This window comes from Salvia hispanica, chromosome 5 (assembly GCF_029641045.1).
Source record: "Salvia hispanica isolate PSC_SH4W2 chromosome 5, Shi_PSC_v1, whole genome shotgun sequence".
NCBI lineage: Eukaryota > Viridiplantae > Streptophyta > Magnoliopsida > Lamiales > Lamiaceae > Salvia > Salvia hispanica.
In genome coordinates, this window is record NC_142696.1 from 41,961,426 (window position 1) to 41,977,584 (window position 16,159).

Genomic DNA, 16,159 nt, shown 5'->3' on the forward strand with positions numbered 1-16,159 from the left:
TTTAGGAAATAAAATGATACTTAATTAGATTTTTGAGATATCCATTAAGCTTAAACATGAATGCATCCTAAGTGCGTGATCGTTTTATTCCTTTTCCTTAATTCAAGAGAAGTCCTTGAGCACTAAATAAATCTTGCGATTTAGTTTGGTGTGGAGGTCTACCAATTATTCGTTTAACGAAAGAGCGTTACCTCCTATATATTTTGTTCAAGCACTAAAATAGACTCGAGGTCTATTCATCGTTTAGCGCATAAAATTCTGAAACAAAAAGTATTTATTCATGCACTTAAATTATGGTCTGGAAATTTAACTTAGCTTCGTGGAAATATTTAGCGGACCAATAATTAATTAATCAACGACATAGGAGAGCCCATGATTTAATTAAATTCTTAGCCTATACTTTTATTTTAGTTGGTGGCCCAGACTTAATAATTAATTCACTAGCCCATCTTCCCATTTAAAACTTTAACCCATGCTTTTGGTTGAAAGAGGCCCAAAACACAAATAATAGATTAGGCCCAAAACATATACTCCTCACTTCCATCGGTCTATCTCCCTCTTTCCCTTCACAAATTCTCAATTCACAAAAATCCCCAATTTCCATTTCAAATCCCTAGCTGAAAGGGGATCGATCGAAAGGAAGAGCAGCGGCGCCTCTCCCTTGCCGCCCATCGGTCATTGCTCCGGTCGGCATCTTCCTCACGCCGACGGAAACCCGCTCCTCCTTCCCCATTCTCTCCCTCTCCGCTGAGTCGCAGCGGTGCAGCTCCACCGCCAGCCGTCAGCGGCGAGTTGGTGTCGTCGCTGCCACGCGGCCAGCTCCGCCGCCTTTTCTCCCTACTGCCGTTGTAGCATTTGCTTCGAGGATGGTTCACGGCGTCTGGTCGACGCCGGCCCGTTCATCCGTCCATCGGCTCGCCGTTGCCTCGCATTCAGCGCTGCCCGGAAAGAGGAGGAGGCATCGCCTCCCTCCGTTCTCTCTCTCGGCTACTATACAGCGATGCAGTACTGTTGCCCTTCCCGCCGTTGCCACGCTGCTGAGACCTCGCCGGTAGCCTCCGCCGGCGTGCTTGATGCCGCCACCGCTCGTGAGCCACGCCGCTTCGTCGGGCAGTAGCTAAGTGCTTAACCTTTCTTCCTTAGTTTCCTTTATTTTCTTAAGTTAAGGGGGTGAGTTGGGAGGCAGTAATACACTTATTTGGATTGGGGTTTGCTTATTATGTAAAGTTAGCACCTTTCTTTTGAACTCACTGTCTGCAGTCAAAAGTTGCAGTGGTATATCTGTTCTGATGTTGAGGGAGCTTTAAGTTTCATTCTAAAAGAGCATGCTTGGGCAGATTGTGGTTTAAGTTTTATACTTCTACGGATGAAACATGAAAGGTGAGGAAGAAGTGATTACTGGTCTCATTTAGGACTTAGCATGTTGTTCCTTAGAGTTTTCCCTCTGTGAGAACTACTTATGATTTTGAAATCCTAATATGATGTGCCTACTTATTCTCAAATGTTCATGCTTTCATGTTTCTATCATATGGAGGAAGGAGTGTTACCTCTTGATTGTAGTTAGTCTTTGATTTTTGCTTCTAGAACTCAAGCTCTCTTACTCTAAATCTTGCTATGTTGCTTGAAATCTCTTATGGTGTGTAGGAGAGTGTTCAAAGGTGGTGTGGAGGGGATTTTATAGGCACAAATGTGTACTCGTGTAGCCTTAATTGGGGCTGTTGAAATTCTTTGTTATTTTCCTGCATCAAATCTCCCTTTTCTTTGATTCTTGCAGTAGCTTTAACAGAATTTGGTGGTATACTAAGGAGGTAAGGACTATGCATTTATGTTATTTGTAGTACTAGGTACTTGGCTGTTTACTTCATCTTGTTCTCATATGGCCACCTAGTGACCGGTACATAAACATTTCAGGTGCTGCCATATGGTGTGAAGGATTAAAGAATTTGACTTGCCCTCTTTGGTGAATTTTTGGTCTCCTATTATCAAAGTAGGGTTGTTTCTTTTCTCCTAATAGTAGCTCCTTAGTTTCCCTTGTTTCTTTGCAATTAACACTTGTTTTTATCTTGTAGGAGGAAGAAACAATTTTGGCTGCCACTTAGTTGCCTCGGAGAGTGGGCTCGCTGCCCTGGGCCCGGTGACCGATCAGATACGGGCCGCGACTTTCGGCCCGGAAGAAGAGGCCCGATGCCATTTGTTCCATGCACATTTTATCTTTTTAGTTGTTCATTTTATTGCCTATGTAACGCTATTCGAAAATTCGTGATATTCTACAACGTATTTCCAATTGTTTAGTTCATTTGGTTACTTTAGCTTTTACTTGCAACTAAAAAGAATTACGTTTCACATCAAAGGCTCGAGTTCCATTAACTCTTCATGAAAAGAGAACTTTACGTCTTTAGTTCGACATTAACAAGACGAAAGAACTGAAATAAGGGTGCGGGTATTACAATATATATCATTCTAAATAGTTGAATGCTCTACCAATTTAACTACATATCCTAGTTTAATGATAAGTATAGTTACTTAGTTCCATAGGATTTGGATCCAGTATCAGTAGCAAGGTTATCTGCAAGTTTTCCCCCCAAAAAATAGTAGTACTACTAATTTAGGATGTATAGTTGCAAACACATTTATCCCCTAGAATCGTATATTTGGTTTAAGAAATTGAAAACTAAAAGAAATAAACTCATTCTTGGTGAACTCAAAAGATTAAGGTGATAAAAGGTTCTCAGTAATGTGTTTCATTTACATGAATTCTAATGACACATTTTTCTAATCTACAAAATTCCACTCCTAAAACACTATTGCTATAAATCATCTTCTGCTGAAACCAGATATGAAATCTACAAATAAGTCCTCGCTGCAAGGGATGGTGAGGCCACCCATTGGGTGATTGAACCCGAACTCTTCCTCAGCTTGAAACAACAATTCTTGAAATGAAGGATGGTTCAAGTACGAGACTGGAATCACAAAGCGCTTCTTTTCGTTATCACCAACATAGACGGCAATGTGCCCTTTTGGAACTTCAGCCGACCTTCTTTCATTGGACAACGACCGTCTTAGAATCTGGCGAATGATCATTGTGTGAATGTTTTCTGAAGTTAGAAAGAGAAGAGTGGAGTAGTTATGAAAGAATTTCAAAATAATTAAGAAAGTAAGGAATTTGAAGGCTTGTTGATGGATTGAAGTTGAGAAAAGTGTTGTATATATAGAAAAGAAATATTGCATCCCTCTGGAAATTGATTGGTTAGCAAACTAATGGATATGTGGTGGGTATTAGAGTTGGGAGTACAAGCAAATTAATGGATCATCATCACATGTATTTTTCTACGAACTTATTTAGCAAGAAATCAAGATTTTGAATGCCATTGTTCCCAGCTAACTCATGCAATGTAGCTATTGACCTCATCATCTGCCCACATATAAACCAAATAAGTATAATAAAATACTTATGTCACACCTATAAATGAAGTCCTACAAATTAAATTTTATAGACGTAATAAATTTGAATGTTGGATTAGTGATTCATCTGGTTGAGTGGTTTGTGAACACAGTTTCCAAAATGGTCCAATCTTTGAAATATAGGTTGTTTACATTGACAATCAGAAATTGATATCCAAACAATAACAACCATCATTCAGAAATTTAGGTTGATTAAAATTTGTACAAATTAGTTATACCAGACTCATAATTCATATAGTTGTGCTGTTGGTAAACATAACATTATTATGGTCCAATATTTGAACAGTACTTCACATATATATTTTTTCTTAAATTTGCATTATGTTCTCAACAAACAAAAAACAGAATCATGTGATTATTAATGTCCCAATGTGACTTAATTTATAAGGATGACATATTTTATTCTATAATTTGGTTTATGTGGGGGCAGATGAGGTCTACATTGTACTAGTTTGTTGATAACAATGGCATTCAAAATCTTGATTTCTTGAGAAATATGTCTGTGTGGTTTAGAGACAATTCCATGTGATGATCCATTTGATTGTGTTTCCCAACTCTCATACCCACAACATATCCATTTATTTTCTATCAAAATATCAGTTTCCATAGGGATGTAATAGTATTTATTTTCCATCTATATATACAACAATTTCTCAATTTCAGCCCATCAACAACATATTCTTTAGCTTTCTTGATTTCTTTCATAACTTTTCTCCTCATCTCATCCTAACTTCAAAAAAGCTTCAAACAATGGCCATTCGCCAGATTCTGAGACGGTCTTTGTCCAATGAAAGAAGGTCAGCTGAAGTTCCAAAAGGGCATGTTGCCGTCTATGTTGGTCATAATGAAAGGAAGCGCTTTGTGATTCCAGTCTCGTACTTGAACCATCCTTCGTTTCAAGAATTGTTATTTCAAGCTGAGGAAGAGTTCGGGTTCAATCACCCGATGGGCGGTCTCACCATCCCCTGCAGCGAGGACATATTTGTAGATTTCATCTCCGGTTTCAGCACGAGATGATTTACAGCAATAGATAGTGTTTTAGTAGTAGAATTTTGCAGATTAGAAAATGTATCCACTGAGAATATATTAGAATGTACACTGAAGCATATTATTGAGACACTTCTGTTTCCTTAAATCATATGGCTCTCTTAAACATATATGGCTCTCTTAAAGATACATAATCATATGATTCATCAGATTTCTAGTAATGGACTCACTCAACATTTAAAGCTCTCTCAATCTTGACTGAATAGAAGTAAAGTAGCTGCGGTTAATAAGTTAATGCTTAAAGATACATAATTTTTTAGATCCATCTATCATGACACATAAGAAATTATGTTCTGTAAAAATTTCTAAATTATTCTTCTTTGCAAAGTGATAAGATTAATGCAGATAAAAAAGAATTCAACTTCTTAAAAAATGAGAAAATTAGGTGAAAATGGAGATCATTTTTTGTATGTGAGGGTAGGGTTGGTAGGCTGCATCCTTCTACATCACAAATTTTTGTTTGCTTCAAAATCTTGTTGATGATTCAAAGACAATCCCATTTGCTTCAAAATTGAGAAAATTAGGTGAAAATCTTGATGATGATTCAAAGAAAATCTTGAGAAAATGATAAGACTAAGAGAGAAGCTGATATGCAAAAGACAAATGCATGTGTTTTTATGGCCCTTACTATCTCACTTATTCCCCCAAACACTTTGAGTTAGACATTGATTACTTATAGAACCACTACCTCAGAAACTCTATTTTAGATGAGTAAATATATCTACGTAGAAAATTTGACTACTGATGCTAGCAATTCTCAAATTTTTATCTTCTTTGACAACTTGAAGAAGTGTAAAGCATCACCAAATAAGACTTTATCTTTGTTTGTATTTTCTGTAATGATAGATGAATCAAAAAAGGATATGTAATTGTAAGCCTTAGTAGAATCTTCGTAGCTACTTGAATTCTATTCAATCAAGATTGATAGAGCTAGCTTTTCATTTTTGAGAAATCTGTTGAATCACGTGATTTTCATTATTATTTTAATACACATAACAACATGAACCTTATTTAGTTTCTGCTGGAAATTTATCAAAAGACTTTGGTTGTTTGAGAGAGCCATAAGTTTCTCAATAATATGTTTGGTTTACATTCTAGATACATTTTCTAATCTGCAAAATTCTACTCCTAAAACACTATTTCTACAAATCATCTTCTGCTCAAACTAGAGATGAAATCTACGAATATGTCCTCGCTGCAAGGAATGGTGAGGCCACCCATCGGGTGATTGAACCCAAATTCTTCCTCAGCCTGAAATAGCAGTTCTTGAAACGAAGGATGGTTCAAGTATGAGACTGGAATCACAAAGCGCTTCTTTTCGTTATCACCAACATAGACGGCAACGTGCCCTTTTGGAACTTCAGCCGACCTTCTTTCATTGGACAACGACCGTCTTAGAATCTGGCGAATGGCCATTGTGTTAATGTTTTCTGGAGTAGTTATGAAAGAATTTCAAAATAATTAAGAAAGTAAGGAATTTGAAGGCTTGTTTGCTGATGGATTGAAGTTGAGAAAAGTGTTGTATATATAGAAAAGAAATATTGCATCCCTTTGGAAATTATATTGATTGGTTAACAAACTAATGGATATGTGGTGGGTATGAGAGTTGGGAGTACAAGCAAATGGATCATCACATGGATTTGTCACACCTATAAATGAAGTCCTACAAATTAAATTTTTATAGACATAATAAAGTTGAATGTTGGATTAGTACTTCATCTGGTCGAGTGGTTTGTGAACACAGCTTCTAAAATGGTCCAATCTTTGAAATATAGGCTGTTTACATTGACAATCAGAAATTGATATCCAAACAATAACAGCCATCATTCAGAAATTTAGGTTGATTAAAATTTGTACAAATTAGTTATACCAGACTCATAATTCATATGGTTGTGCTGTTTGTAAACATATCATTATTATGGTCCAATTTTCGAACTGTACTTCACTCTTCACACATATATATTTTCCTTAAATCTGCATTATGTTCTCAACAAAAAGGAATGGTCCACATTGAAGAAATCAACAGCTTATGTGATATGTTTTCTGCAACTATTTATTTTTGTGGAGCATTTTGAGAGGGGCCCATGTAGAATTGGATTGGAAGAAACAGTGCTTTCAATCCCCAAAAATCTTCATTTTATCGCTCAATCATTAATGGACAAATCAATGTGATTTCTCATGTGTTTGTGTTGTGTTTTTCCAAATTTCATAGCCAAAATTTCTATGATTAACACAGGTATGCAACATTTCTTGTGCACCTATATATACAACACTTTTTCTCCTTCTAACCCAAAAAAAGGTTCAAACAACGGTCTTTGTCCAGTAAACAAGGCCGGCTGAAGTTCCAAAAGGGCACATTGGTGATAACGAGAAGAAGCACTTCATTTGTGATTTCAGTCGTATACTTGAACCAAGATGATATGTAGCAGTGAGTTCTAGGTTTAAAGGAGAAACATTTTATCTAAAAACTAAACTCAACAAAAACTTAGACATGATTACAAACTCAACCAACTTATTATTTAAGCTAAAAAACTTTTTGAAATATGAACCTGTAAAATCTGTAGAGATGTTTTGCTTAAAGTTGCTAAACAAGATAGATACAAATGAGACAATTAGTTGTCAAATTTTCTAAGTAAATAAATCAACTTATCTAAAATCTAGTCTATGTCAGCAATCTAAAGTCTGTTTGTGGAATAAGTGAGAGTAAGGGCCTTAAAAGCACATGCATTTGTCTTTTACATATCTACTTCCCTCTTAGTAGTATCATTTTCTACTAGACTTTCAACAACGCGCTCAACTTGATCTTTGAGCTTCCAAGGTGAAAATAGGCATCAAGTTTATATACAAACTTGTCTTAATTTGATTGAGGCATATGTAAATAAATTGTAGATATAACAACATCCAAACTTATTTCGCATTGCAAGTTTAGAAAAAGATTTTGATTGTTTAAGAGAGCCATTTGAATTAAGGAAACAAAATTTCTCAATGATATGTTTGTGTACAATCTAATGTATTCTCAGTGGATCATTTTCTAATCTACAAACTCTACTCCTAAACTTCATTGCTACATATCATCTTCTGCTCAAGCCAGAGATGAAATCTACAAATGAGTCTTCACTGCAGGGGATGGTGAGGCCGCCCATCAGGTGATTGAACCCGAACTCTTCCTCAGCTAGAAACAACAATTCTTGAAACGAAGGGTGGTTCAAGTAGGCGACTGGAATCACAAAGCGTTTCTTTTCATTGTCACCAACATAGATGGCAACATGCCCTTTTGGGACTTCGGCTGACCTTTTTCCACTGGATAAAGATCGCCTCAGAATATGGTGAATGGCCATTGTTTGAACCTTTTCTCGAGTTAGAATGAGAAGAGTAGTTGTTATGAAGGGAATAAAGAATTTATTGAAGGCTTGTTGATGGTTGGACTTGAGAAATGTGTTGTATATATAGGTGCATAAGAAATGTTGTATCCCTTTGGAAATCATAGAAAAATTGACTAGTGTTGGCTATGAAATTTGGAAAAACACCAGCACATGAGTAATCACATGGATTTGTCCATCAATAAAATGAAGATTTTTGAGAAATTGAGAGCATGAATGAGGCCATCCAAGTCTACATGGCCCTTTCAAATGCCCCAAACATAAATCAAGTAGTTGCAGAAAACATATCACATGAGCTGTTGATTTGATCAAATGTAGCATATCTACTTGACAATTGATGGACAGATTCATGTGGTGGTGTTTTCCAAGTTTTATAAGCACCACTTATTTATCTGTTGTTTTTGCTCATCATTTTGTATTCTTCAACATTTATTGTGCAACTATATATACTACACATTTCACAACTGCACCAATCAACAGGCTTTCAAAAACTTCTTTAGCTTTCTTAATTCTGATTTTTTCTCATAACCAGTCTTCTCAATCTACGTCGACAAAAGTATTAATCAATGGCCATTCGCCAAATTCTGAGACGATCTTTCTCCAATGAAAGAAGGTCAACCGAAGTTCCAAAAGGGCATGTTGCTGTGTATGTTGGTGATAATGAAAAGAAGCGCTTTGTGATTCCAGTTGCCTACTTGAACCATCCTTCGTTTCAAGAATTGCTCTTTCAAGCCGAGGAAGAGTTCGGGTTCAATCACCCGATGGGTGGCCTCACCATCCCTTGCAGCGAGGACTTATTTGTAGATTTCATCTCTGGTTCGAGCACAAGATGATTTGTACCAATAGTGTTTTAGGAGTAGAATTTTGTAGACTAGAAATGTATGCATTGAGAATACATTAGGATGTACACTGAAACATATTATTGAGAAACTTTTGTTTCCTTAATTCATATGGCTCTCTTAAACAATCAAAATCTACTGATAAACTTGCAACAAAAACTAAATAAGTTTGGATGCTGTTTCATCTGTATTTGCCTTATCAAATCATGACACGTTTGTATATGTTTTATCAAACATTTTTCTTTAGAACTATCGATTGTCAGAATACAGAATCATGTGATCTTCTAATATTTTGGTGATGCATTGACTAATGCTTGAAGTTACATAAAGATACTCATATTATCTAGAAATAACAGCAAGTGTATACAAGCACATACTGATTTTGGAAATCTGGAAATGGCTTAATAAATTTTATCTACATTCTAAGATGCTAATCTACAAAATGGTGATTCTCCTAAACATATTTGTACATCATGTTGTGCTCAAGCCAGAGACAACTTCAATGAATAATTCCTCACTTCAAGGGATGGTGAGGCCTCCCATACAGTGATAGAACCCGAATTCTTTCTCAGCTTGAGACAGCAATTCTTACCAAGAGTGATTCAAGTACGACAATGGAATGACAACACATCTCTTTTCATTATCATCAATGTAAAAAAGCAAGATGGCCCTTTAGGACTTAGCTGATCTTTTCCCACTAGACAAAGACCGTCTCGTTATCTGTTGAACTCTGCTGAAATGAAATGAAAAAACGTGTTTGAAAGAAAAGCTGATAATATTATGGAAAGCTTCTGATGGGTGCAATAAGGAAATATGCTGTGTGTATATATATATATAGTTGATCAAAAATGAACTTTTTTTCTGCAATTTTTCTTAGGGCAGTGGCTAATACTACAAATGGATATATTTGCTTTGTTACTGATGATTTTCTACTTTTTCATAAGACCACAATCAAGATTTTTAGAGTTAGAATAATGTGCCGATTTCATCATTGGAAATACGAGGAATCACATGATTCTGTATTCCAACATTCAATAGTATAGTAAAGAAGATGCTTAAGAGTCTAAAAACACAATGTTAGAGCATATACATCGACGTTTTGGAAAAATGTGGATACGTCTGAGAGATAATAGCATCTATACTTGTTTCATGTCTATTGCAAGTTTAAGAATTTGGAATTTTAAGAAATCCTCAAGGACTTAGATTTTTGAGCTATTCCTGTCAAGAAATACAAAATAGTTTTTCATCTGAAAATGGCTAAGTATATTCATATCTTGTCATTACGTACATTTCTAAAGGCTGATCTACAAAAATGTGCTTCTCCTAAAACATTTATGTTATATCATCATGTCCTGCTGAAGGCAGAGACGACGTCAATGAATAAGTCCTCGCGGCAGGGGATGGTGAGGCCGCCCATGGGATGATTGAACCCAAATTCTTCCTCAGCTTGAAACAGCAATTCTTGAAACGAAGGGTGGTTCAAATATGACAATGGAATAACAAAACGCTTCTTCTCAGTCTCCCCTACATAGACAGCAACATGGCCCTTTGAGATCTCATTTCTTGATGAAGCTGATCTTCTCTCGCTAGATAAAGACCGTCTCAGCATTTGTCGCATGGCCATTCTTGTACAAAACCGAGCTGAAATGAGCAAATTTTTTTGTGGGAGAGAAAATCTTTAGTTTATATGGTGAAAGAGTTGATATTGGTTGAATGAAGAAATGTATTTTGTGTATATATAGACTTTTAAAAATTGGTTTATACTAAAATATGATGAGAAGATAACAATTAATGCAAATGGGGCATGATGCCCAAGTTGAAAACACAAGCACATTATGAATCACATGGATTTGTCTTGTGATATGTGGTGGGACACATTGTTACCTTACCAACTATATTGGCAACAACATAATGAATTTTGATGCCTCTCTGGTCCGAAGAAAGGTCATAATTAAATCGTAAGGACTTAATTGCAATTATTAGTTGGGGACAATGACAATCAAAGTCTTGATTTCTTGCTAAATATGTCCATAGACAAATCCATGTGATGATCCCATTTGCTTGTGTTTCCCAACTCTCATATCCATTATATTATTTTGCTAACCAACTCTATTTTCAAAGAGATGCAATATTTCTTTTCCACCTATATATACAACACTTTCCTCAACTTTAACCCATCAACAGGCCTTGAACAGATTCATTACCTTTCTTATTTTCAATTTCTTTCATAACTACTCTCCTTATCTCATCCTAACTTCAAAAAAGCTTCAAATAATGGCCATTCGCCAGATTTTAAACGATCTCTGTCCAATGAAAGAAGGTCGGCTGAAGTTCCAAAAGGGAATGTTGCCGTCTATGTTGGTTATAATGAAAAGAAGCGCTTTGTGATTCCAGTCTCGTACCTGAACCATCCTTCGTTTCAAGAATTGTTGTTCCAAGCTGAGGAAGAGTTCGGGTTCAATCATCCCATGGGTGGCCTCACCATCCCTTGCAGCGAGGACTTGTTTGTAGATTTCATCTCTGGTTTGAGCACGAGATGAATTATAGAAATAGTGTTTAGGAGTAGAATTTTGTAGATTTTTAGAAATATATCCACTGCAATACATTAGAATGTACCCAGAAATATATTATTGAGAAATTTTTGTTTCCTCAACTCTGAAACAACCAAATCTTCTGATAAACTTGCAACAGAAACTAAATAAGTTTGGATGCTGTTATGTGTTTAATAAGAGATTTTGGAAGAAGTGACTCAATTCGCATGCCTTTCAGAATTTGGGATTAAATTCGTTGATCTTTCGAAATATGAGATCGTGGCATGTAGATTTTTCGAAACAAGGTATTTTCAAATTTTTATATATTTTCTATTCTTTTTCTTATTATTTTTCTCGCAACAATAATGAATCAACCAAATTACCCCTACCCCCCCAATATTATGGCAAATCACCGCCACTTCTCCCCCCTCCTCCTCCCCCCTTCGTTGCCTCAACTCTCCTCCTCCCCAGTGGCGTATTCACCTTAGAACAATGGTGTACAACTGTACCCCAAAATAGGATACTAATACTGTGTACTCCATTAAGTTAGATTTCTCAAAATTTTCTTTGGTCCAGTGGTTCTGCCAGGGACGGACCTAGCTCAGGCCAAGCCACCGCTCCACCGGCCGCTTGGCCGGAGCCGGACCCAGTAACCCTGCACTCATGGTCGTTGTCCGCCTAGATGTTTTCTCGCTGGTACTCCCTCCGTCCGCGAATAGGAGTTCCGTTTTTTTCATTTTCGTCCGTCCGCGAATAAGAGTCCCGGTTTATAATTATGATGAATGGTAAAGAGGCATCACATTCCACCAAACTCATTCCACTTACGTATCATTTAAAACTAATATATACAAATGAGACTCATATTCTACTAACTTCCTTCCACCTACTTTTCTTAACATTTATTAAAACCCGTGCCGAAATGGAATGAGACTCTTATTCGCGGACGGATGGAATACGTGAGATTGAGAAGTAGAGAGAGATAAAGTTTTGGAGAAGAAGACTTAAGTGGTGGGACATGAGCATTAATTATTCTTTCAAAATTGGGATTTTGAAATGTGTGCGAGATTGCTGTAGTAAATGTTACTCCCTCCGTCCCAAGGAAGATGAGTCCTTTCTTGTGCGGCACGGGATTTTATACAATTATATTTTGTATGTTAAGAGGAGAGAGTAAAGTAAGAAAAATGGAATAAAGTAGAAATAAATGTGTTTCTATTTTAAGTAATGGGTCATCTTGATTGGGACAAACCAAAAAAGAAAGTGGATCATCTTCAATGGGACGGAGGGAGTAGTAAATTGGATTTAAATACTCCCTCCGTCCTATAATATAATAGATGTCACATTTTTCTTTTTAATCCCTAAAAAAGATGTCACATTTCCTTTTTTAGAAAAAACTCTCTCTCACATTAATATAAATATACTATTTTCTTTCTCCATCCAACACAAAAAATAACAATTCTTAAAATCCCGTGTCAATTCTCAAGTGTGACATTTACTATGGGACGAGGGAATACTACTCCTACTAGTATATAATTATATATTAAAAAGAGTTAAAAATAAATCGTTATATTTAATGTTTTACAAAAATTCTTAATATTTCAATGAACTACTATACGTGGATTAAAAGGAGGGTATTGATATTTTATGTGTAGCATCATTTGCAATAATTTTTTTATATTATGATAACATGTTTTTGAATTTTATTGAAAATATTATTAATTTTTTGTTTGAAACTTAATTCCAATATTTTTTTGGTGTGATTTGAATTTTAATTACCACATAAAAAAAAGAAAAAAAAAACTGATCATATACATATATATACTCCCTCCATCCGTCATTTAAAATCACACTTTGACTTGATGTTAATTTTAAGGAATGTGAAGGAAGTTAGGTCGAAAGAATTAATGGAATATGAATATTACTTTATATATTAGATAGAATATGAGTCCAATGAGTTTGTGAAAAGTGGAATCTATTATCAAAATGGAAAACGTAAATATGGACATTATTTTGTGGACGGGCCAAAATGGCAAATATGGACATTATTTCACCGACGGGGGAAATAGTTTTAATAAATACTATCTATTACTTTATATATGCAATACTATTATAAATTTTTTTTTTAAATTTAGCCCCGGCTACTTAAGCTTTTCGGTTCCATCCCTGGGTTCTGCTACCCATTTTTCACAGCAGAGTTTCTGATCAGTTTGAAACCCCTTAAGTGTAAATTTTGATTTCTTTCCCTTTCTTGCTTTGTTTTATTCAAACACACTTAAAAAAGATCTACGTATATCATACTCCCTCCGTATAAAAGTTCTACGTACTCCTTCCGTCCCAAGTTACTTGAGTCGTATTTCTTTTTGGGTTGTCCGAAGTTACCTGAGTCATTTCTCTTTTGAACTTCTTACTTTATTCTCTTTTCTACTTTATTTTACTTTATTTAACTCATTAAACACAATTTTCTTAAATCTCGTGCCAAAAAGAAACGTCTCAAATAACATGGAACGGAGGAAGTATATCATACTACTTATTTCAGTTATTTTTTGTTTTAGTTTTGTTAATATAATTTGTTTACTTATTTCATGTTTTATTTATTCAGAGAATTAAAAAGTTCTACAGCCTTTTACTTCTTTTTCTGTCTTTTTTATTAGAATAAATGAATTTACTTTATTTTATTTACTTGTATTCAAACAATTAGAAGAATAGGTGCTATTACTTTTTTTATTTGTTAAAACAGTTGAAAAAATAAATCTATACATTGATCAAATTCTCAAATAATCAATAAATTACTTTAAACCTATTTTATCTATTGTGCAGCAATTATACTCACGTAGTATATAAAACATTTACAACTAGTAAAATATCTAAACTTTTTAAAAATAATTGACATTTTGCTTAAATTATTTATTTCCACATGTTTCAATTCTAAGATCTGTTAATCTATTGAAAAATAAATAAAAAATTTACTCAAATATTTTATACCAAATATAATTTATTTCCTAGTTATATAATTTATGTCTATATAAGACATTGGTATTTAAAAGAACAGATAGGATTGTTTGGATTTTTGAACTTCCATAATTGTTTTCCGTATCCCCGAATCAAAAATCCTGGATTCGCCACCAATGGCGGATCCAGACCCCGAAAATGGCAGGTGCGAAATTTTAATATTTTAATATTAAATATTTAATTTAATATTATTTTTAATAATAAAATAAATAAAAATATATTAATATTTAAGCAGCACTAGCTTCGTTAATAAAATATAAGCATGCATTAGCTTGCAAATATGTATTACTCATTTAAAAATATAAAATTATCATAAATATTATATACATTCCAAATCATCATAAATATTATATACAAAAGTGATATAAGTAGAGTATTAAATATTTAGATTTAAAAAATATTTAAATGTTTATTTTGTTACATAAACAATAATTAAGATGCATGGATCACAAATTATAAATACTTTAAAATAAAAAACATTAACACAAGATTAAAAATATTTATAATTATTAAAAGGTATTATTTTGATGATAAGAAAGAAATATGAATTGATAAACTAAAAAGGAGTAAAAAATGTAAAAAAATTGTTAGGTAGATCCCTAAACCTATTAGAAAAAAACCAACGCCCAAACTATTAGACTACTCCATTTTATATGATAAGTAGTATTTATTAAAAGGAAAGGAAATTTCTACACTCCACGGACTATTTTGGGCTCGATTCAAGGGAAAGTTTTGCCTCTCCGATCGGCCGGGAGGGGGCGGTCGCCCCTCTTGCCCCCAAGATTCGCCACTGCTCTCCCCTGCGCTGCCTCCACCCGTCTCCCCTTTTAGCCCCTTAATCAATCGAATATGAAATGACCTGGCATCATCTACGATTTCATTTTTAAGGACTTCGAAATAAATGAAAATTTGTGTAATGAACTCTTGATTTCATTATGCTGGTTTGCTATGATCGGTACTAGGGGTGGGTAGGTAAGGTATACCTTACCGAAACCACCATACCGTATACCTTACCGTAAATACGGTATGCGAAAAAGTCATACCTTTACCTTACCAAAGTTTTTGGTATACCGAACTTCGGTATACCTTATATTCGGTATGACAAATTTCCATACCGATACCGTACCTCATTTTCGGTATACCGTACCGAAGTTCGGTATACCTTATTTTTGCGGTATACCTGACTTTCAACATCAATTAAAATAGAAAATTAGAGTTTTTAAAATATTATTTATAATTTATAATTTTAAAAATAAATTAAATATAATTTATTCATAATTATATTTATATTTCACAATAGATTTATAATTTAAAAATATATAAAATATATTTTATATACAATTGTGTTTATATTATTGTGGCATATACCTTAATTTACGGTATATACCTTAGTTTACGGTATATACCGAATTTCGGTATGCAGCGGTATACCGCGGTATTTGAAAATTCATATCGTTACCTTACCGCAATCTTTCGGTAAGGTATCATACCATACCGAAAGTCACGGTATACCAAAACAACGGTATTTTCGATATTTTTTCGGTACGATAAGACCGGTTTTTCGGTATTTCGGTATTTTTCCCCAGCCCTAATCGGTACATGCGATTTTACCCTTCTGGTAGGTTTCTTTATAAAGTCATAATCTAGGAATAGTTGTTTTCCAAGCTAGCAATTTCGGAATTACTTCATTATTGGAGAGTGGAGCGTCGACGGGGAGGAGGGGGTGGAGGAAGCGTACGGAGGAGGAGAATGAGGGTGGAGTAGTGGTGGATCGATGATATATAATAGGATTAAAAAATATCAAAATTGTGGTGAATACTAGGGATAATTATTCTGGCAATTCATAAATATTCCGAGAGAAACAATAAGAAAAAAAAAAGAGAAAATAGAAAAA

The 16,159-nt window shown here is 34.7% G+C and overlaps 5 protein-coding genes, 1 long non-coding RNA gene and 1 pseudogene across 9 annotated transcripts; 3 read left to right on the forward strand and 4 right to left on the reverse strand.

Moving 5' to 3' along the window:
- Window positions 1-548: 548 nt before the first annotated feature.
- On the forward strand, window positions 549-2,296 carry LOC148926856 (uncharacterized). Of its 4 annotated transcripts, none has more exons than XR_016130267.1 (3): window positions 549-1,380; window positions 1,645-1,987; window positions 2,070-2,296. It is a non-coding gene; the product is annotated as an uncharacterized LOC148926856 (long non-coding RNA). The 4 variants fall into 4 exon arrangements; XR_016130269.1 differs by having other exon boundaries at window positions 551-1,380; window positions 1,912-1,987; XR_016130268.1 differs by lacking the exon at window positions 549-1,380 and having other exon boundaries at window positions 1,387-1,808; window positions 1,912-1,987.
- A 413-nt stretch (window positions 2,297-2,709) lies between these two features.
- LOC148926857 (auxin-responsive protein SAUR20 pseudogene) lies at window positions 2,710-3,304 on the reverse strand (annotated as a pseudogene).
- Window positions 3,305-4,045: 741 nt separating this feature from the next.
- On the forward strand, window positions 4,046-4,597 carry LOC148926858 (auxin-induced protein 15A-like). Its single transcript, XM_089058047.1, has one exon. The coding sequence runs from the start codon at window positions 4,213-4,215 to the stop codon at window positions 4,477-4,479; it is 267 nt and encodes an 88-aa protein (XP_088914173.1). The 5' UTR covers window positions 4,046-4,212; the 3' UTR covers window positions 4,480-4,597.
- An 864-nt stretch (window positions 4,598-5,461) lies between these two features.
- LOC148926859 (auxin-induced protein 15A-like) lies at window positions 5,462-6,102 on the reverse strand. The gene has a single exon (XM_089058046.1). It carries the CDS (start codon window positions 5,923-5,925, stop codon window positions 5,659-5,661), a length of 267 nt encoding a protein of 88 aa, XP_088914172.1. The 5' UTR covers window positions 5,926-6,102; the 3' UTR covers window positions 5,462-5,658.
- A 1,371-nt stretch (window positions 6,103-7,473) lies between these two features.
- Window positions 7,474-7,930, reverse strand: LOC148926860 (auxin-responsive protein SAUR24-like). Its single transcript, XM_089058043.1, has one exon. It carries the CDS (start codon window positions 7,845-7,847, stop codon window positions 7,581-7,583), a length of 267 nt encoding a protein of 88 aa, XP_088914169.1. The 5' UTR covers window positions 7,848-7,930; the 3' UTR covers window positions 7,474-7,580.
- A 402-nt stretch (window positions 7,931-8,332) lies between these two features.
- On the forward strand, window positions 8,333-8,834 carry LOC148926861 (auxin-induced protein 15A-like). Its single transcript, XM_089058048.1, has one exon. It carries the CDS (start codon window positions 8,456-8,458, stop codon window positions 8,720-8,722), a length of 267 nt encoding a protein of 88 aa, XP_088914174.1. The 5' UTR covers window positions 8,333-8,455; the 3' UTR covers window positions 8,723-8,834.
- A 1,133-nt stretch (window positions 8,835-9,967) lies between these two features.
- LOC148926862 (auxin-responsive protein SAUR20-like) lies at window positions 9,968-10,424 on the reverse strand. The gene has a single exon (XM_089058044.1). It carries the CDS (start codon window positions 10,350-10,352, stop codon window positions 10,074-10,076), a length of 279 nt encoding a protein of 92 aa, XP_088914170.1. The 5' UTR covers window positions 10,353-10,424; the 3' UTR covers window positions 9,968-10,073.
- Window positions 10,425-16,159: the final 5,735 nt, after the last annotated feature.

Excerpts from the sequence above, each read along its gene's own strand:
- LOC148926862 (XM_089058044.1), bottom strand. The coding sequence starts at position 10,352 with ATGGCCATGCGACAAATGCTGAGACGGTCTTTATCTAGCGAGAGAAGA.
- LOC148926860 (XM_089058043.1), bottom strand. The coding sequence starts at position 7,847 with ATGGCCATTCACCATATTCTGAGGCGATCTTTATCCAGTGGAAAAAGG.
- LOC148926861 (XM_089058048.1), top strand. The coding sequence starts at position 8,456 with ATGGCCATTCGCCAAATTCTGAGACGATCTTTCTCCAATGAAAGAAGG.
- LOC148926859 (XM_089058046.1), bottom strand. The coding sequence starts at position 5,925 with ATGGCCATTCGCCAGATTCTAAGACGGTCGTTGTCCAATGAAAGAAGG.
- LOC148926858 (XM_089058047.1), top strand. The coding sequence starts at position 4,213 with ATGGCCATTCGCCAGATTCTGAGACGGTCTTTGTCCAATGAAAGAAGG.